Source organism: Falco peregrinus, chromosome 1, assembly GCF_023634155.1.
Source record: "Falco peregrinus isolate bFalPer1 chromosome 1, bFalPer1.pri, whole genome shotgun sequence".
NCBI classification, from domain to species: domain Eukaryota; kingdom Metazoa; phylum Chordata; class Aves; order Falconiformes; family Falconidae; genus Falco; species Falco peregrinus.
In genome coordinates this window covers 36,999-57,928 of record NC_073721.1, presented here as the reverse complement: position 1 = coordinate 57,928, position 20,930 = coordinate 36,999, and the positions used below count along the sequence as shown (strand labels likewise).

Below are 20,930 nucleotides of genomic sequence, written 5' to 3'. Positions count from 1 at the left end.
ACTTGCTCTAGCTGACCCTGCTTTGAGCAGGTGGTTGGACTGTATGATCTCGAGATCCTTTCCAGCCTCAGCTATTCTGCAAGTACCCTGGAATGGTGTATCTTTAGCTTCTCTCTTAGGTCCATGTGAATTGAAAAGAGTAATGAATTATGTTCCAGTAGTTTGTAAAGTGTGACATTAGGAACTGTATTAAGTTGGTGTTGCGTTGATCCTCACTTCTTTTTTATGTGATAATCCAAAGATATTGGGAATCCCTGTCACTTGAATCTGATATGATACCTCTGTCTCCTTTTTGAGTTTGTACATGTGCTGCTTGCTTCTAAAGGATATATTGGTGAAGACCAAGGTACTTCAGTTTTTGAGTACAAGATTGGTAGAGGTAGGAGGGCCAATGTTTTAGTGCTGTGTACAGTTGGATGCCATTATTATTCATTGCTGTGAGTGCATAAACATGGGTGTGGTGTGAGACCAGCAGATGTGTCTCATGCCACGGGGGTATGCGCTACAGGAGTGGTAATGGGTGTTGGTTTCCTAAGGACACTTCTGGAAGGTTGTCTGTAAAAGCTGAAGTAGATTTTGACTAAGCAGGGAAAGACTTCTTCACCAGTTAACCTATGTTTTATTTCCTTTTCTGAAAAATCATGCAAGGCGTACTTCAGTATCAGAGCATGGAATGGAAGGTGGCAAAAGGAGCAGGCATTTGAGCATTCTGTTGCTAACTATGGGATGTACAAAGCTTATTTAGAAACAACTTTCCCTTGATCTAGCTTCTGGAATAGTTTAAATGATTCCAGGTATTGAAAGGAAAGGTGCCAAGGTCAGAGAGTACTTGTATTGCAAAAATAATAATCTGTTAGAGGTGTTTGGTATCTTTAAGTATGAATCACATAGAGTCAAATGTCAATGCTGCTGTTATAACAAAAATTTGTTACAATTGAGAAATGGCTGATATTTTTGGAAAACTGTAACATGAATAATAGAATAAACAGATGGCAGCTCAAAGTACAAATCTTGCTTATCACTGTGAAATTTGAGCAACAATCCAGCAGCTGATATTTTTTGCGGTAGTTGATTTTCATGTGGTAGGCATATCTGACAGGTAGTGTCTCCCAGTGAATATGGACTGTAATACCCAATTGTAGAACCATTTTGGGAAAGTGTAGAAGTGAGGAAGCAGAGAAGCTTTTGTGGCAAAATAAATGACAAATAATTAAATGCAGTGGTAGGATAACGCTGTCCATACCTTGATCGGCAAAAGAAATGAAGGAGACCACAGGCAGTATGTCTTCAGCAGGTAACATCTGGGATTTGGGTTCGTTTTTCATGAACCAATGAAATGTTGGAGTGGGGAAAATTTTAGAGAAATCGTGTTGTGATGCCTTAAACAGTGGCTCATGTGTGTGGAAAGAGGCTAATCTTAGAGCTAATCAGTACATGGGGATTTCAAAGGACCCGTACTAATAAGCTAATCCTGCTGTAAATTTAACATTCTGTAGAAGGACTAAGCAAACTTCAGTATGCCAACACTGAAGTTCATAAAGGGAACTCAGGTTGCCCTTCATGTTAGGGCAATGCCTACAAAGATACTGCCCCTGAGTTTTATAGAGCTGTTGTTGATCATGGTGCCTGCCTCCCTGCCCACCTTCCATGACAGCCTTTAGCACACAGGTGATCTGGTAGTATCATTGATCTCAGTTCTCATCTGCGTGTGGACATCAGATTGATTTTGTTTCAGACTTCCTTCTTGCCTTAGATGTTATGCATGTTGCTTGTATACATTGCTTAGTACACTGCAGTCCTGACCTTTGAAGATGACTCCTAAATGGTATACTTGGAGAATCCTCCTCCAAAATAATAGCAAGAAGGGGAAAGAATGCCAAATAAAAAGCACATGATTCAAAAGAAGCATGGTGTCTTTGGATAGCGCCTGCTGAAAGAAACCACTATTAAGATAATAGGTGTACTCCCAAGCAAAAAGTAGAGGCAAATAAATAAATAATCCAATGAAAACATGAATCGGAAATGTGAACAAAGTAGGTAAAAACTTTGTGTGGAAATCTGAGTAACTCTTCAGCAAACTTCCTAGTTTCACCAAAGGGTTATAAACAGTGATGATACCTCTATATCTTAATCAGACCCATGAAGAGTACTTAGGCTGATCAAAATTTAAGGGAGTAATTCAGACAGCTAAAGGTATTAAGTAATACTGTTATGTTATATGGTAATGGCTAGGACCTGAGCAAAAGCAGCGCTCCACAATACAAGTAATACCATGTGGTCACTTAAAGTGGGTTCATTATTGATGGCTAATCAATGTCAGGGAATTTGACAACGGAATCTTTTCGAAAAAGAAAATTATGTTTCTTCAAACAGTGGGAAGAACTTGCAAAATAAGGTAATGGTGAAAAAGCCTGTATGACCAAAGTGCCCTTGCACAAGTCTTGAAAAATTAGGTTAGGAAGATTTGAAGTATGCATATGAAATGGCAGCTAGTTAAGGAAGGGAAGGTAAAGTGCAAATACATGATCTTACTCAATGCCAACATTATGGAAGTTCCTGAAGTGTGTTGAATGCTCTTTAAAAGCATAAGTGATCTATCTGGGGATCAAAGTGGAACAAGAATTCTTGTTGAGAGTGGTGATTCAAATAAGTGAATTTCCTGGAACTGGCTCTATCCTCTGCTGTAGGTGAAAGCAGCTCTGTGGGCCCTCCAAGGAGGCACCTCTGTAGTGATTGCAAATGGAACCCACCCAAAGATCTCAGGTCATGTCATCACAGATATTGTGGAAGGGAAAAAAGTTGGAACTTTTTTTTCAGAGGTAAAACCTGCAGGTGAGTACAGAGGTAATAATATACATTGAGAGTTGTACAGATTTCCTGAAAGGCTAGAGTTAAAATTTGGCTAGAGCTGTAAAATAACTGGGAAACCACGCTGTGCTTGAGAAATGGATTTTGAAAGGTATTTTCTAAACTAGAGAATAGAAAATGTTGAATCCTATGCAGTGGTTCCCTCCAGATGATAATCAGACTTACATTTGAAGAATGCAGTGAGTAGAATTGTTACCATTTTCAGTCTTAGGGGTTATCTTCTAGTATTGAAGGTTTTGGTGTGAAAATGTGGACGTAGGATGTGTTGCTGAACTAAGATAGTGTTTAGTTTAATTTCTTATCATAAAATTCTTTTACAACTGAAGTCTTCCTGGTACGATAGGTAAGAATCAGACCAAAGATCTGTGACCTTAGCAGAACAGGACAAATACTTCTGACTCGTGCATTAAGCCAACCAGATTTCTTTGTGTATAATAATCCTCAGTGGATTTCTTGTATGAATTTGTTGAAACAGCCTTTGAACATATGTAAAGACTTTGCATCCATAGGGCTCTGTGTCACAATAGTCAAGAACCTTTATTAGATACTGTGTGTAAGTTCTGGAGCTAGAACTATATAAAAAACTGCTTGCTTTAATTTGGGTTTGGGAGGATAGGGAACATTTTGAATTTTCTTCGTGAGAGCTTCATTTGGTGCCCCTACTTACCTATATGGGCGATAAACCCCTGTTCAACTTTGAGATGTGAGACATCATCTTTCCCCTCATCATCTCTCTTCCCTGTGGAAGAGGTTTGGTCTTAGACATTTTGTACTGAAGCCGTCTCAAAAACTTGGTCATCCCTGTTTCTCTTGTTTGAAACTGTTTTCATTCTATTGTGGCATTTTTGAGATGGACAAAAATAAAAATTTCATATAAAGGTGCAAATGAAGTGTCTTTAATTTGTGTGAGATGGCAGGACAAACTGAGTTTTAATGAGATTGATGTTTTCTCTTATATTCTCTAGGCCTTTTCTAATAATTCCAAACATTTAATTTGCTTTTTATAGAACCACAAAACGGTGTGGGTTGGAAGGGACCTTAAATTTGATCTAGTTCCAAACCCCCTGCCATGAGCTGGAACACCTTCCAGTAGACCAGGTTGATCAAAGCTCCATCCAAACCAGCCTTAAACGCTTCCAGGGATGGGGCATCCACAGCTTCTCTGGGCAGCCTGTTCTGGTGTCTTGCCACCCTCACAGTCAAGAATTTCTTCCTAATATCTAATCTAAATCTCCCCTCTTTCAGCTTAAAGCCATTCCCCCTTGTCCTGTCACCACATGTCCATGTACAAAGTCCCTCTCCAGCTTTCTTGCCGGCCCCTTTAGGTGCTGGGAGGCTGCTCTGAGATCTCCCCAGAGCCATCTCTTCTCCAGGCTGACAACCCCAACTTGCCTGTCTCCACAGCAGAGGTGCTCCAGCCCTCTGATTATCTTTGAGGCCTCCTCTGGACTCGTTCCAACAGGTCCATGTCCTCCTTATGCTGGGGGCCCCAGAGCTGGATGCAGTACTGCAGGTGGGGTCTCATGAGAGCGGAGTAGATGTTGATGTTCATTGAAATGATGTTTTCATAGTGTTATTTGTTACAATACTAAGGTCTGATTTTTCCTTTTCCCCTCTACATTGCTTCGTGTTTACCTGGTTTGAATTACGCTTGCTGTTTCATGAGCTAGTGATTTGGCTGCAGAGGAAATCACAGAATAGCCAAACGGCTGAGGTTGGAAGAGGCAATGTCACTTGGTCCTACCCACTGCCCAAGCAGGTTGCCCGAGACTGTGTCCGGACAGCTTTTGAATACCTGCCAGAATGGAGACTCCATAACCTCCCTGGGCAACTTGTGCCAGTGCTTGATCATCCTCGCTGTGCAAAAGTGCTTCCTGATGGGAGGCCTGTTCTATGTTTCAGTTTGTGTCCATTGCCCCTTGTCCTGTCACTGGGCACCACTGAAAAGAGCCGGACTCCATCTTCCTTACACCCTCACTTCAGGTTACTTGCACGTACTGATGACATACCCCTGAGCCTTCTTTTCCAGGCTAAACAGTCTCAGCTGTGAGCCTTGCCTTACATGAGAGATGCTCCAGTCCCTTTATCATCTTGTTGGCCCTTTGCTGGACGCTTCCCACAGTGTCCCATGTCTCTCGGGTATTGGGGAGCCCAGAACTGTGTGGTCTATGTGTGGCTTCACCAGTGCTAAGTAGAGATCTGGGAGGACCATCTCCCTCAGCCTGCTGGCAGCTCAGGGCATGGTTAGCCACCTTTGTGGCAGGGACATGCTTCTGGGGTGTATTCAACTTGGTGTCTACCAGGGCCCCCAGGTCCTCCTGAAAAGCTGCTTTCTAGGAAAGAGTGTGATAGTGACACTTTTCAGTTGTTTCCACTATAATAAATTGGTATCAGCAGTGCAGCTTTTCATCTTGTGACACCATTGAGTCGCTTACAAATATGGCGAATGGGGAAGGTCCCTGTGGAACTTTACTGGCACTCTTCTGCTATTGTGGCAAAGTGTTTACTCCAATCCTCTCTCTGTCTTCTATCTTCCAAAGAACACTCTTTGGAAATTGAAGTAACTTTTGAAAACCAGATATATCTACTTACATACATGTTATTTTTCTCAAAGAACATGAAAACATACCATACTTTGTAAAGTATGACTTCACTTTAAAAAGTTGTTTTAACACTTCTTAAATAAGTCTATTTTATCATGTGTCCACAAGTTCTTCTCTTACACTTCCCACTATACCTCTTGATACTTAGTCTCTAACATGGAATTCCTGCTCTGGCAATTTCCATGGGACCCTTGTTAAATAGTCATATTTATCACTTTCAAGTCACCTGTTTTACAGGCAATTTCAGGAGTTAAAAATCACAACTTAGTTTATCCTTGAGCTATTTGTGAATTCTTTGGGGAAATGCTACCTGAACCTGGTGACTAGTTTTGAAATAGAAGCAAAAGTAACCTGTTCCGTATCATTTCAGTTTGAGCCAAATTCTTTGAGGTCCTGCCAGATAAAAAGAAAACAAACCCCATCTTTCTTTTATAGTAACCATTCTAAAATGCATACAGGGAGAAGGAAAGCACTTTTTCTGCGAGCTGTTACTCAGATTGGGTTTTGGCTTCCATTATTGTTTGCGCATTCCCATCCTATTTTGTAATCCTTTCTGTTCTCCTCCACTGGATACTTAAACTTTAAGTTTGCCTCTCTTCCTTCAGTAGCCTGTCATGCCCTGAGACTTAGCTGTCCTGGTGTTCTTTTGCTCTTTGTCAAGTCTTTTTGATACATGGTGCACACTTGCCTCTGACATGGTGACCTTACAGAATCTCTGACTCTTTACATTTGGGGACCATAGCAGTATTTTTGTGTCAGGTACAGATTTTCCTGGTTTAGCATACAACAGATTCCTTGAATAGGTCTGTTTAAGACTCTCTACCTGCTTTCCTGCTGTGAGCAAAGAATCAGAAGATGGAAGGACTAGTGTTCACTTCCATATGTGCTGTTATTTTGTCTGCATAGCATATTTTTGGGTTTTTTTGCAGGTCCTACAGTAGAGCAGCAGGGTGAAATGGCTCGAGCTGGTGGCAGGACCCTGGCAGCTCTACAGCCTGAGCAGGTGACAGAACAATATGGCCTCACTTGTTAAGCTTGTGAAATGTATAGCAAGTTTTACAACATGGTGTTATAACACAAACGGGCCCTGTGAGACAAGAATCTATTCTTCATGTGCCGGATCCATCATTTGGATTGTAGCATACTTTAAGATGAGAAAAGCAGAAAGATAATGTACCTTAGGGCTATGAAGTAATATATAGAATCATAGAATCGTTAAGGTTAGAAAAGACGTTTAAGATCATTGAGTCCAACTGTTAACCCAGCACTGCCAAGTCCACCACTAACCCATGTCCCTATGTGCCACGTCTACATGCATATCTAAACCTCCCCTGGTGCAACTTGAGGCCGTTCCCTCTTGTCCTATATATGCTTGTTACTTGAGATAAGAGACCAACACCCACCTGCCTACAACCTCCTGTCAGGGAGCTGTAGAGAATGCTAAGGTCTCCCCTGAGCCTCCTTTTCTCTAGGCTAAACACCCCCAGTACCCTCAAACTACTCCTTATAAGACTTGTTCTCTAGACCCTTTACCAGCTTCATTGCCCTCCTTTGGACGCATATGGTTTCATGTAGGGTTTATAAAAATCTTATGTTTTGAATATTGTTGAATATTCAAATTTGTTGAATATCACACAGAAATTAATTGTGATCAGAGCTGCCAAAGAATTGACTGGAATAACTTGCTCCATTTACTCCTGTGTGTAGTGTATGCAAAAGAGGAGCTGTATCCAATCAATTGCTGCTCTGCAGCTGTGTAGGTAAAACATAGCATCTATTGTGAAGAAGACAAGGTGGTCTTAAAGGAAGAACATTGTGAGTTTCATGAAGAATATTGGGCATGGAAAACAAGATAATAAGCTAAGTAAAGGTTTAAGCAGTGTTCAGCCTTCTATTTCAACGTGATGCAGGCTAGAAGAATCAGCTGGCCCCAAGTATTCAAGGAGTCAAGACAGTGAGAGGATGTGGTCAACATAAATGGACTGAAGTGGACTAGATGTCAAATAGCATGGTCTTTGTGTAAGAAGTCCGTTCAGAAACTACTTTCTTTTTCAGAGAGCAGATATTATTTATCGTCTTGCGGACTTACTAACTGACCAGAGAGAAGAAATTATTTTGGCAAACAAAAAGGACTTGGAAGAGGCTGAAAATAAAGGTAATCTTTCAAGTCCTTCTGTGATAATCCTATTGTCTTGAACCTCTCTGGGCCTCAACGGAAATAAACAGAACTAGTATCTTCTGTCAGTTGAGGTGGGTAGTATGGCTGTCACAGATTAGTGAACACAGAATCTTGAGAGCTTGTCAGTGTAAACAGTTGCAGCTTCCTTAATTACATAAAACAGATGCCTTCACTAGAGAAGATACTGAGGCCTTGCAAAACACTTAGTGCATTGTAAAACAAAATAATAAAAATAAAATAATTCTCTGTCTTGCCAAAGGAGGCTCACTTTAGAAACAGAATATAACAAACATCATCTCTGTTATTGTCATGCATAAAGTGAATGTTTTGTTGGCTAGTTGGATAATGTCTGGCTCCTGAGCGGGAAGACTGTAATCTCTATGCTTAAGCTGATGCTCTCCAAAAAGAAACATGTCCCCTTCTGATTAAGGAAGGTTCTCTTTAGGTGGCTTGGATTAAACCCATTCTTCTGTGTTACACTGATGCATTCATTGGGAAGTTGGAATTGGAATGTGTACATATTGGGATAGCAAATGTATGAAAGTGACACATCATGAATTGTAATAACTTTGTGGAAGACACCAGGAAACTGTTTTTTACTGACCAGAGTACTTAAAGGAACATTGCTGGGTTAACTTTCTGTCTGACCATGTTCAGACTAGAAAATTCAGGCAGTTCTTGCCAAGTCTGAACAGAAATGCTGTGCATGTGTCTGTGTTTTGGGATTTCTGTCTCTAAAATAGAAAGATGAAATTATTGCCTGAAACATTCCAGAAATATTGCAAGGGTAAAAATTTGTAAGACATTCAGACATACAGCAGTACTCGAAATAGGACATACCTTTTCTTTGTGGATGTTGATGTTGCATCATGTATAAATCACTTAAACTGTAGTAAGTGGAAATGTGGTGGTGGGTGACATCATTATCACATTTGAGTGGTTTTATTGTAGCTACCAAACTTAATGCTGTGTGCTTTTAATCTCGGGAAGGTTTCTTGCCTAGCGTGTGGGAAGTACCTGAATTTTGCTTAGGCTCACCACGTGTTGCTTTTGCTTGAGGCTAGACAAACCAATCTATCTCAAGGACAATTTTTTCTTTCTTCTAGGGAGATTGGCACTTCCGTTGTTGAAACGTCTAAGTCTGTCTACATCAAAGCTGAACAGCTTGGCTATTGGTCTGCGTCAGATTGCAGCATCCTCACAGGACAGTGTTGGCCGTGTAATTAGGCGAACACGAATAGCAAAAGACCTGGATTTGGAGCAGGTGACAGTGCCTATTGGTGTCCTGCTTGTCATCTTTGAGTCCCGTCCTGACTGTCTTCCACAGGTATGTAAGTAGGGCAGATTACACTGTTGGGAATTCTTGATTACAAAAGAAAGGGTATTTCTGTTAGCGAGCAATTGGGAGGCTGCAAGAAGTCTTGTCTCAAAAGACTTTTTCTTGGATTCTCTAAAACTGATTTTTGTTGGCATCCCTGTTTTTCCTGCAGAGAGGTTCTCGGGACTTGCTTCTTCAGTGTTCAGAGTTATTCAGGCCTGGTTTTTTGTTCTTTTTTTTGTTGTTCCTTTTTTTTTTTTTTAACCTGACATATAGAAGAAGTTATAGTCATCTTACATATCATGTAAGATCTATATCAGATATATATCATCTGTTATATTCAGATGGTGCAGTTCCTGTGTGTCTTACATGTTCAGTGCCCAACTTGCAGCTCAGGAGGCTCCTACCAATGAGCACTTGTTTTATCTGTCCACACTGCATACAGGTTAAACGGCAGGTTGGGATTAAACAGGAACTGTTTAATACAGATGCTAGTATTAATTGTAACTGTTAGGAATACCTGATGAAAAAAAAATTTAGGAAAGGTTAAGCTCAGAAGTTCCAGGCTTTGAGTGGTCTGTTGTGTACTGATACTGCTTGTGTGCAGTGAGGTGCAGTGATAGCTTTTCCTCAGTTGTAATGAAATGGGTGTGAGGAAGAATGGTGTTCTGAGTTCTTAAGTAGTGAAGTTGCTGGAGAGGCTAGTGAAAATCTCGAATAGTGTATTGTAAGTGATGGATACAGGCACTTCTAAAGGAAGTGAAACTCAACCAGTGGACAGCTTGGTACTTCATGCCTGAATTTTGTGAGCTGGCCCCATTTCATACTGATAGGGAGTATGTTCTAGGCAAAGTTCCTGTGAACCTAAAATGCACTACCCTCTCTTCTGTGCTATTTTTAGTTTGCTGCTGGCTCTGCTCTTCACAGATAACCAGTGTATTTCCTTGTTGAATTCTAGTCTGTCTTCCTGGACTTCAACCCTGGTGTCTTGCCTTTGTGTAGCTGATGTCTCCCTCTTTCTCTTCCCCTTTATCTTATCTTAAAACTTCCACCAGACTGACTCTTGCTGGCTTTTTCCTCCCCGCATTGTTTTACAGACTTGGAATAGCTTGTCTTGGTAGTTGCTTTTCTTGCAACTTCAGAGAATCATCTTTGATACCTCTGCATTTTAACTGCATGGTTTCTGTCCCGTGCTGTAGCTAATAATGGGATAGTCTCTGAATGCAGAGGAGCAGTTCCCCCCTCTTAGATTATTACTGCACCTCGTGCTTGTTTGGGTAAGCGGTTATAGGGGAAATTTTACTTTGCCCTGGAAGAGTACGTGCTCAATTTGCTCCCTGAAGGTAGCTTATGCAGAGTTAGGTCGGTGCTCAAGAGTTCAGTCTTGAGTTGCAGGTCTCAAGAAAGGTGAAACAATTGCAGCTTACCATTTAAGATATAATAAGTTTCTAATGAGCATATACAAATAGTATGCTTGCCTCTAATACTTACAAGGCCAAATTGGCAGCATCTTCCACAAACTGCTTCCTACAGGTTCCACCAAATCCAGTTGCTTCTCTGAAGTATAGCCATGCTCTACTATTCTTTGAAGGAACTGAACTGTTTTGAAACTCCTTTTGTTCTCCTTTTAATCACAAAGCTTTTTAATTTTTTTGTCTTAATCCTTAAATTCTTTTTATTTTCAGTTTTTCAAATCAGTTCATAACTTTTCTTCTGCCTGCAGAGCAGAGTCCTTTATTTAAATAAGCATATTTGTTTAGCTTTCCCTTGTGATACTGACCTTTGGAGAGGCAGATAACTTGCAAGATACTTTCAAAATACAGACTGCTGCTTAGTGTCTAGTTTTATTAAAGACACACAACTTCTATGTAAGGCAGGCTACCTAGACTATTACACTTGAGTGTATTTTTCTGAACCATTTCTTATTTTTCAGTATTGCTTTCAAATTGCTGACAGCAGGAAGAGATAGAATATCAAACGTTGTTATCCGCTTGATATCAGAAGGGGAAAGGAGGCGACTGGGGAGATGTATCTGATAGGTTTAACATTTTCCTGTATGAACTGGTGTCTAAAGTGTGACCCACTAAGCTAACTGCTTGTTAGGTGTCAGCCTAGATAATTGTGTGGTCCACATCTCAACAGCATGCAATTGATACACTAATGAGTGCAGGTTTGGTGATGATACATATGGATTATGGTAATGATATGTATGATCTTTCCCAGGAGGTACAGTAAAATAACTTCAAGTGCTTAATTTGTTTGTTCTAAAGGGTTCTGGAGAGGAGGTGATCTTGTTTTTACAGGAGTGCTATATTTTTTTTCAAATAGATAGACAAATTTTGAGGCCATTGTGAACGGGCTTGGGGTGAGGAAGACAAAAAGGGATACAAAATTAAAATGTCTGGGAAGAGAGCTTTATCATGTCTGATGCACTCCTAAGTAGAAAAGAACAAAAACCTGAAATAAACAATAAGAAACCTGCCACCACCCCTCTGTTAAGGAAGCTTTCAGTTTGGTGGGAAAACACCAGTAAGAACTAGTGTCTGGAGATAAAACAAATTGGGTATATTTTCAACAGCAGAAGTAATTTTTTATCTAACCTCCAAAAAGCAGTGGCTGGTTTGCAGCATGTTTTTGAAATACGGTCTAGTTACGTTGCTGGACTCCAGTGGGTGAAATCTGATGCCTTAAACAGAAAGTCAACAATATCAGTCACTTCCTTCTGGTTATAAAGATGAAAGCAAAGGGATACAGGCGATGCTAGGCCTATTGTCTAGAATGGTTTTTTTCCCAGACCTCTTGCAAGTGTTGTCTATTTATGACTTCTCTTTTAGAAAGCACAATGAAAACGTTCTTCATGCTCATGTGGAGAGTTCATTAGCCGCTTTCTGCCAGAACAGGTTAGGGACAAGAGTTCTTACATGTAAAATTACTCTCCTTGGGGTGCTTGCCCACAAAGCTACCCAATTCATACCAGAGCCTACATCCAGGGTTTCTTCTAACTTGTCTGCTGCAGTCTCCCTCTGGCAGTAGTACACTGAAAATTCAAGTTTGTTCCTGAAAGACTTAACACATTTCATTTCTGGATTTAAAGGTACTGTTACTTTTAAGGATGTTTTTGTGCCATAAATGTAAAACCATAGATTAACATTAAGTAAATCAACAAGATCAAGAATCCTGTTCTTATTTTGTGAGTGTTATTCTGACAGATTACTTTTTGCCTTCTTATTTTTGGGGAGGGGTTTGTTTGGGTTTTTTGGGGAGGTTTTTTGGTTGGTTGGTTTGGTTTTGGTGGGGATTGGGTGAGGGTTTTTTGGGAGAGGGGGAGGGGTGGTTTTGAAATAAATATTTTTCTGATAGGTGTCTGCTTTGGCCATAGCCAGTGGAAATGGCTTACTACTTAAAGGAGGGAAAGAGGCAGCACATAGCAATCAAATCCTTCATCATCTGACACAAGAAGCACTCTCCATTCATGGAGTCAAAGATGCAGTGCAACTAGTAAGTGTCTAGAATTAAATCAACAATTTCTTTGCTATGGTATGTGTAAAAAATATGGGCAGAACTTGAGAGTTTGAACCATAGACTTTTTGTATTGCAACTACCACAGGTGAACACAAGAGAGGAAGTAGAAGATCTCTGCCGTTTGGATAAGCTGATAGATTTAATCATTCCACGTGGTTCATCACAGCTAGTCAGGAATATTCAGAAAGCTGCTAAGGGAATCCCAGTGATGGGACACAGTGAAGGGATCTGTCATGTGTATGTGGACACAGATGCCAGCGTTGAGAAGGTCACACGAATAAGTAAGCTGGGAGAGGGTGACTTGAATCTCATGGGTGTAATTGGAGTTTGTATTTGGAGTATGTGATATGGGTATGGTAATAGATAATTCATATGCTGTTCAAAATCTTTGTTGTAAATGTTATGTAACCAATTATCTACTCTTAAACCTCAGTCAGAGACTCGAAGTGTGAATATCCTGCTGCTTGTAATGCTCTAGAAACTCTCTTAATTCATCGAGACTTGCTGAGAACTCCGTTGTTTGATCAGATCATAGACATGTTGAGAGTAGAACAGGTTAGTCACTCATACTTGTGTTTTGTTTTGTGGTTGTGTTTTTTCCTAACACTTTAGAAGCGTTCGGTCTGGCTGGTATAGCCCCGTTTAGTTTTATGATGGCATAACACTTAAGTTATCCATATTTCTCTTTGTACACGTAAATGGAGAACTTTCTCTGCCTCTCCACGCAACCTCAAGTTTTTCTATAGAAATTACCTGAAAGCAGCTTCTTCAGGACAGCTGCATGCCATTACTGGGGTACGAATACTTCTACATAGCAAAAATTATCTTCTGCCTTAGAAGAGCATATACACAACCCTTTCTCTACCCTTCTTCATTCCGAATTAATTGCTGTTAACCTCCCAGACAAAGCCTCTTCTTGAATCTGTTCACTTAGCTTCTTAACCAAGTGAATTCCCTTTCTGTTTTTCTCCTTTCTGATCCACACTTTTTTTTTTTTAAACCTTTCATCTTGCATGCCCTTTATCCTCACCCACTTTCCCTCCTGGTATGTCAAAGAAAGAGCAAAAGGCCAGTATACTAAATTAGTTGCCTTGACATGGGTAATGTTTTGTCAGCAAAGGTAGCAGAGATGCATCAGGAGAGAAATATCCATGAAGCAGTGTGAATTGCACATAAATCAAGGATTTTCACAAAGCAGTATGTATTTGGCAAATAGTGTGTACAGGCAGTGATTAATGCAGATAAAATAGAGAGGACATATGTTTTGATGATGTTGAAAGGGTCATAGTAATAGAATCTTGTAGGTAGTCAGGAGCAAGTCCTCACTTAATGGATTTTTCTTTTTTATGTCTTTTTTGGTAGTTCTTGGGAAGGGTAGAGCAAAGGGTAGATCTCTGGATTTTGGACGGGAGGAACGTGAGCGAGGACTAGTGCATTTCCATTACCACCCACCCAGCTCCTAATATAGTAGAGAGGATGTTATCTCCTTCTAATCTATCTGACCTGACAAGAAGAAACATGCAAATATGGGGCAGGATTATGCAATTAAAGTAATTTATAGTTGCAAAAGAAAATGCCATTTTACAGACACCTTCTTAAAAGCCTTCAAATGTCAAAATCTGAAGACATGTGCCCTATTTTCCATTTATGTTTGCCTTGTTAAAATTACATGTGTTTCATTTGCATGGGGATTTCTCTGCTGTATCAGCTCTGAATTCTCTCTCATTGTTTAGGTGTCTTGGCTGCTATGATTAAACTCAGAGCTTGATAATGCGTTAGGTCTTTTTTATAATGAATGAAAAGTAGCTGTGTGAATATTCTTGGTTTGGACCCAGTGACTCCTTTGTGTCCAAAACACGTGCTTCATAGAGGGCTGGTGTCAGTTTACAAAATCAGAGGGTAAAACCTGTTTGAGATTTGAAGTCTTTTGTAGGTGCAAACTTGGAAGCATTCCTGTAGTTACTCTCTACACTGCAGTTGCTTTCTTAAAATATGGGCTGGCCACAGTGTTTTAGCTGTTTTCCCAGTACTGATGTTGTACTGTCCTCCTGCCTGATGACTTTCCCTATAAGTGATGATTGCTTTAAATAATTTGAAATGCGTCCTGAACTGGGAGGCATGTCATGGTAGGTAGTCAGCCTAGCATATAAGCTGTTGTACCTTGTTGTTAGTTCACCAATCTACACTCTGGAAAACTTAGCAGGCTTTATTTTCTTACACTGCATGCAGTGAACATCTGATTCACAGTGTTGTGGATTAACCCCAGTCAGCAGCTAAGCACCATCCAGCCTCCAACCCTAAAGTGGGACAGGGGAGGAGAAGAGGAGCAAAAGCAAGGAACTTTGTAGGCTGAAAGACAGTTTGCTAAGTGAAGGAAAGAGGAAGAAGAAAGGGGGAAAAAAATCCAACCCCCAAACCCCCACAAAAGCGAGACAAAGCTAATTACTCACCATCTGCCAGAAGCAGACCAATGCCCAGGTAGTCTGAGCAATGCCTACCTTCTTCAAGACCCCCCTTCCTCAGTTTGTATTGCTGTGCATAGTGGTATCCCTTTGGTCAGTTTGGGTCAGCTATCATGGTTGTGTCCCCTCTCAGCTTCCTGCACACTCCCAGCCTTCTTGCTAGAGGGACAGAGTCGGGGGAAAAAGGGAAAGCTTTGATGCTGTGCAAGCTCTGTTAGCTAACAGCCAAAGCATTGGTGTATTTTCATCACTCTTTCAGTCACAAGTCCAAAACATAGCAACGCAAGGATTGCTATGAAGAAAATTAACTCCATTCCACACAGAGTACAAGAAGCCACACTTTCACCTGGAAGACATTGGTATGGTCAGCAGCACAAAATGTTTCTGGTATTGCAGGTCAAGATCCATGCTGGCCCAAAGTTTGCATCCTACCTAACATTCAGCCCTTCAGAAGTGAAATCTCTCCGCACAGAATATGGGGACCTGGAGTGCTGCATTGAGGTGGTGGACAGTGTCCAAGAGGCTATTGAACATATCCACAAGTATGGAAGTTCTCACACAGATGTTATCATCACAGAGAATGGTTAGTGATCAGTCTCCTTCCTTAAGCTGCTGTTTTGGTTTGACTGCCAATTCTTGGTATTGGTGTAACTACTTACATTTCAGTAGTTGTTCTTCTACTGGGTCTGTAGTAGGCATACCCAACTGTAGGCCTATGAGCTAAATATGCCTACAGTCCTGTTTAGCTCAGAGAAAACATGCTGTGTGGCCCTTATTCCAGGATGTTAAGGATGTTAATTGCTTGAGCAATTGGCTGATGGAAGTCAACATGTGCCCTTGCCAGAGAAATTGCTTTGTGTTCCTGTATTGTGTAGACTTAACACATCACAGGGTTTTGCAGGAACATCTCTTGAATCCTGGTGATGTCTTTAGGCCTCTGAAGGCTGATGAGGTGAGCTTCTAGAGTACCTCACTGGAGGGAACAGGGATTATATGGAAGATCAGACTTTACCCACTTTGTCTCCTGATGTCATTTTTGTGTCTTGCAAACAAGGACCACAGATGTTTTCCCCCCCATCTCTTCAGTCCTTTACTTCCCAATTCTATGTCCCTAGTATAAAAGCTACGTTTATCTCAATTTGCCGTTTCTTGCCTCTTTGTTGTGAACTTGTGCTCCTTTATGCAGCTCTGTGTTGCTGCCATCCCTAGCACCTGTTCGGCATGCAGCTGGAACACTGTGGCAGTTCAAAACCTAGCTAGAGCTGTGCCCAGCCAAAGGCTGATTCTCAGGCCAAACCAAGCCTGGAACTCCCGAGGATCAGCTGCAGTAAGGGTCATGTTAATGGGTGTGTGACTCAAGCAGGCTTCTGTGCCTGTACCTGCTGCTGAGCTTAAACTAATGTCGCTAAAAGGCATGCATTTGGTACCATAACCCAGTGCCATGGCACCTGCTGCACCAGTGATTTGCTAAGGAGTGTACTGGAAATGGAGCTGATCTTTAATGTTGCTAGGAGTGACTGACCTGAAGCTCACCGCTTACAGACAAGGGAGCTCTCCAGAGGACTAAGACTTGCATTAACTCTTCTTGAGCATGCTCAGGGCTTGCATGTTCTGTGTTAAACTGGGTTGGTTAGCTGATTTCATGTAGCGTTTCTGCATTGTATTTCCCAAATATTACCTGCAATACGAATTGAGTTTAGGATTTTTCATTATCTGGAACAAGTCCATTTTGAGATTATTGCAGAGTTGACTCTAGTTTAATTGTCTCAGTTTGACTGCAAAAAACTGTTGTTTGAGGCAGCTGTCCTTTCTCCCCAGTCACACAACTATCCCTGTTTTCAGGTTCTAGACTGGATGTATTTAGAATCAGACATTTCTTTGCTTTCTTCTAATCTCTGCAAGCTTCTTGTAACATTTGCAGCTGTGACTCCTTGGTAAACATACTGGGAAGAAGGTACAAAATGAGCATGTGTTAGTGCAGGGTGTTTAAATATTAATTAAAATATAATGTAAATGTAATTAAAATTAGTTTTAGATGTTAAGGGTTACATGTGAAAGTTGTGTTGTTATATCTGTTCACTGTGTTATGCTGTGTTTATTGGAGTGCATGATTATGCTGTATGTACTGGATTTTATTTTTTTCTCTGCATCTTTCCCAGAGAAAACAGCAGAGTTCTTCCTCCAGCATGTGGATAGTGCTTGTGTGTTCTGGAATGCCAGCACCCGATTCTCTGATGGCTATAGATTTGGACTTGGTAAGAGAGAAAATGCTGCAGGGATGTGACTGTAGGATTTTCTGTTGTGTGAAAAGTGTGACAGTGAATCCTGGTTAGTCTCTGATCTTACTGGCTAATACAAGGTTTTCAGGAAAGGTGCCGTAGGAAAAGTTGAAGCTTAGACGCTTCATCCATGTGAAACAGCAGATAGTTTAGTATCTCTTTTCTGCAAGAACTAGCTAATACTGCTATACAGACTATATAGATTAATTTAGCATCAGGGAGCAAAGATACTCTGCATCCTTTGAAGGTCTATTTGATCAGAATAAGGTATGCTATATGCATGTAATGATAGAACAATGCAACACAGGATCATAAATTGGTGACAGTTTTTCTTTTGATTGTCTTTCTAATGATGCTGTAAAGAATGTCACGCTTTGTTCCTGCTGGGCAGACTGAGCTGCTGTCCAGTGTGCCAGCCCTGCAGTGTTGAGGAATGAAAGGCAGGAACCGAACTATCACTTGCTTAATTAAACAGGTGCACCTACTGTGAATTTCAGAAGACAAGGGAAACATTCTGTCCTGAGGTAGAAATTCACAAATTGACGTAGCCGGCTATTACTGTGTAAGTGGAAACATTTGGTGTTCCATGTGATTAAAAAATTCTAGATAGGGTCTTGCAATATCTCCTCAATATGGTAAAAAAGGACATAAGATCACCATCTGGACTAATTTAGCTTAGGGTTTTTTCCTTTCAAAAAGGATTAAACCCTCAGGAAACAAGTTTAAGATCCATGTAATAGATACCTATCTCTCTTGCACCTTTCTCTTTAAAAGTAACTGTAGCAGCCAGAAGTATAAACATTACAATTTATAATGTAATAGTTAAGCTCCTCTAACTTTTGAATCAAGTAGACATAACTTCCAGCATTTGGAGAGGAGCAGAGAAAGGCAGGTCACTGAAAAGCAGGCAGCTGTTTTTACATCAGTGTGCAAAACTGCTTAGTATGAAGGGAACATCTTCTGAGGATTAACTACATTGCCTGTTTTTTGCAGGTGCTGAAGTGGGAATTAGCACGTCTCGTATTCATGCACGTGGACCAGTGGGAATTGAAGGACTCTTAACTACAAAGTGGTTGCTGAGGGGGGACAATCATGTTGTTTCTGACTTCTCAGAGCATGGGAGCATGAAGTATCTTCATGAGAGCCTCCCTCTCCCTCAGAGAAATACCAACTAATGACATCAGAGCTCTGGGGGGAAGACCCAGGGGTATAAATATTTCCTGAAGATGTTCAGGCTTCAGGGTGCTCTCTGGGGAGAGAGCTTGTTTTCCATCTTCAGGAACATTGTTCTACATTACTGTGCAGTACCATGAATCCAAAGTGATCCCATCTGAGATTCCCCCCCCGCCCCGCCTCTGTTTCCTTAGATAGTATCTGCAAACTGACCTCACTTTTCCCAGACTTCAAAACATACTTTAAATCTTTCCTTATGTTACCTGTATCTGCTGCATTCTTTTTTTTATCCCACTGCTCCCTATAGCAAACATGCTTGGTGGTGGAATATAATTTTTTTTGTTTGAAGTTTTTTCCTAAGTTTTATTCAAATATCTGTTCTGGAGGACAAACATGATAGTGGTTTCTTTCTTCAGTCTTACAGTTCTGGCAGCTCTTGAAAGCTGGAAAGCTTTACACTTACTGTGTATTTGATCCCTCTTATGCTAAGGGAATAGATGTTCCAAAGTAAGCTTTTGTCCAAGAAACCCTTTATATCTAATTTCTTTGTATTGTTGACTATTGTAGATAAATAGCACAACTGCTACATGGATTTTGGTACTTACTTGTACCGTAGGTTTACATAAAACCGAAGAAAAATAAAACTTCATGTTCCACAGCCCCTCCTCCAAAAGCAATACTACTTCGCAGCTGGGGGGAGGGCGGGGGGGCAGGCCGAGCCCTGGCGTGGGGCCACACTGCAATTGTGGCATTTCTACCTGAGGCTGCTGGCAAGTCACCAGGAGGGTTCAAACTGCCCAGTGGAACAGATGTATGAACATTTTGTATCAGGCACGATAGATGCCTGCTAAGAGAGTTAACCAGGGAGGCATTACTGGACAAGCAGGAAGACAGGCAAAAACAGATGCCCCCCTCCACACTCCAGGTACCTGGAGGCCTCCCTGGCATGAACCACGAGTGCCTCCCTAACCAGCTAAAGCTTCCCTTGAGCCTTCCCCAGCCCTGCTCGCCCCACACAAGCCTGCCTGCAGCACTGGGTCCCACATGTCCTCTGCCCACGGGACCCATATGCACTCAGCATCCCTCTGGGTGCTCCCCCACCCCAGACCCCCTGAGGCAACCTCCCTCCTTCCGCCTCACATACTTCTCCCCCTCAAGCAGCCCCTAAAAGTTCTGAAACCATTCATAAATCCTCTACAAAGCCCCCAATGATCCCCTGAACAAGCCCCAACACTGAAACAGTCCATAGTCTGCCCCAACTCCAGAACATTCCCCAAAGCCCCTCCCGTTGTCTTAGAAAAACCCCAAATGCTGTGCCAACAGCAGCAAGCTTGCCCTTGTATACACACTATTCTCATGTAACATGTCATTAGAATCAACTGGGGGGGGAAACAGTGATATTGCCAGAAACTTCTGCTGAAGGAGGAGTTAGAAATGGCTTAGATAGTTACAGTAAACGCAGTTACATCAGGCTGGTGGCCAGTCTCCAGTGGGGTTCCCCAGAGCTCAATTTTAGGGTGAGTGTTCTTCAATGGTTTTATAAATGATCTGGATGCAGGAATCGAGTGCAAATTTTAAGTTTGCTGATGATAATAAACTAGGAGGAGCTGCAGAGTCCCTGGAGGGTAGAGAGGCCTTACAGAGAGACCTGGATAGACAGCTGGGCAATCACCAACATTATGAAATTTAACAAGAGCAAGTGCTGGATTCTCCACTTGGGATGGGATAATCCTGGTTATACATACAAACTGGGGGACAAGATGTTGGAGAGAAGCCCAGTGGAAAGAGATCTGGGGGCTTGGGTTGATGGCAAGTTGAATACGGATCAACAGTGTGCCCTGGCTCCTGGGATGCATCAAGCAGTCTACATTGCACTGGTGTGGCCCCACGTTCAGTACTGCATGCAGTTTTGGGCGCCTCAATAGAAGAACATCAAACTATCAGAGTGTGTCTAGAAGAGGGTGACCAAGATGGTGAAAGGTCTCAGAGTGAGGCTTACTAGTTGCAGCTGAAGTCACTTGGTTTGTTCAGCTTGGAGAAGAGAAGGCTGAGGGGTGACATTATTGCAGTCACCACATCGCAGTCCACGGCTTCCTCAAGGGGGCCAGTGGAGGGGGAGGTGCTGATCCCTCTGGTGACCAGCAATAGGACACAACAAAATGGAATGAAGCTGCATCAAGCAGAAGTTCAGATTGGACATTAGGAAAAGGCTTTTCACTGAGAGGGTGGTCACAGCACCAAGTCTGTCAGACTTCAAGGAGCATCTGTATGATGCTGTTAGTCATATGGTTTAGTTTTAGGTAGTCCTGTGAGGAGCAGGGAGTCAGACTCGATCCTTATGGGTCCCTTCCAACTGGAGATAATCTGTGATTCTACAAGTCATCCTCCGTCTCATACATCCTTTTATGCTTTACTTAGCTGTAGAGCTGCAGAGTGACAAGATTCAGCCAGCTCTTCCCTGATTTTATTGATCCTCACTTTCCTCTTTAGGGAGAGACCTCCTCTTAACACACCCTTCTGTAGTTC

The 20,930-nt window shown here is 41.6% G+C and overlaps 1 protein-coding gene across 7 annotated transcripts in view; it reads left to right on the top strand.

Moving 5' to 3' along the window:
• ALDH18A1 (aldehyde dehydrogenase 18 family member A1) overlaps positions 1–19,004 on the top strand; it is a 36,502-nt gene extending 17,498 nt beyond the window's left edge. For 4 of the 7 annotated variants that reach the window (XM_005236087.4, XM_055798907.1, XM_055798918.1 and 1 more), the window contains 10 exons: positions 2,688–2,832; positions 6,401–6,474; positions 7,527–7,626; positions 8,757–8,977; positions 12,329–12,466; positions 12,576–12,771; positions 12,924–13,045; positions 15,349–15,535; positions 17,112–17,207; positions 18,225–19,004. In XM_005236087.4, the coding sequence (XP_005236144.2) occupies positions 2,688–2,832; positions 6,401–6,474; positions 7,527–7,626; positions 8,757–8,977; positions 12,329–12,466; positions 12,576–12,771; positions 12,924–13,045; positions 15,349–15,535; positions 17,112–17,207; positions 18,225–18,406 (1,461 nt within the window). In that variant the 3' untranslated portion in view covers positions 18,407–19,004. The remainder of the gene's footprint in view (positions 1–2,687; positions 2,833–6,400; positions 6,475–7,526; positions 7,627–8,756; positions 8,978–12,328; positions 12,467–12,575; positions 12,772–12,923; positions 13,046–15,348; positions 15,536–17,111; positions 17,208–18,224) is intronic. The other 3 variants (XM_055798938.1, XM_055798929.1, XM_055798946.1) reach the window with 3 other exon arrangements.
• Positions 19,005–20,930: the final 1,926 nt, after the last annotated feature.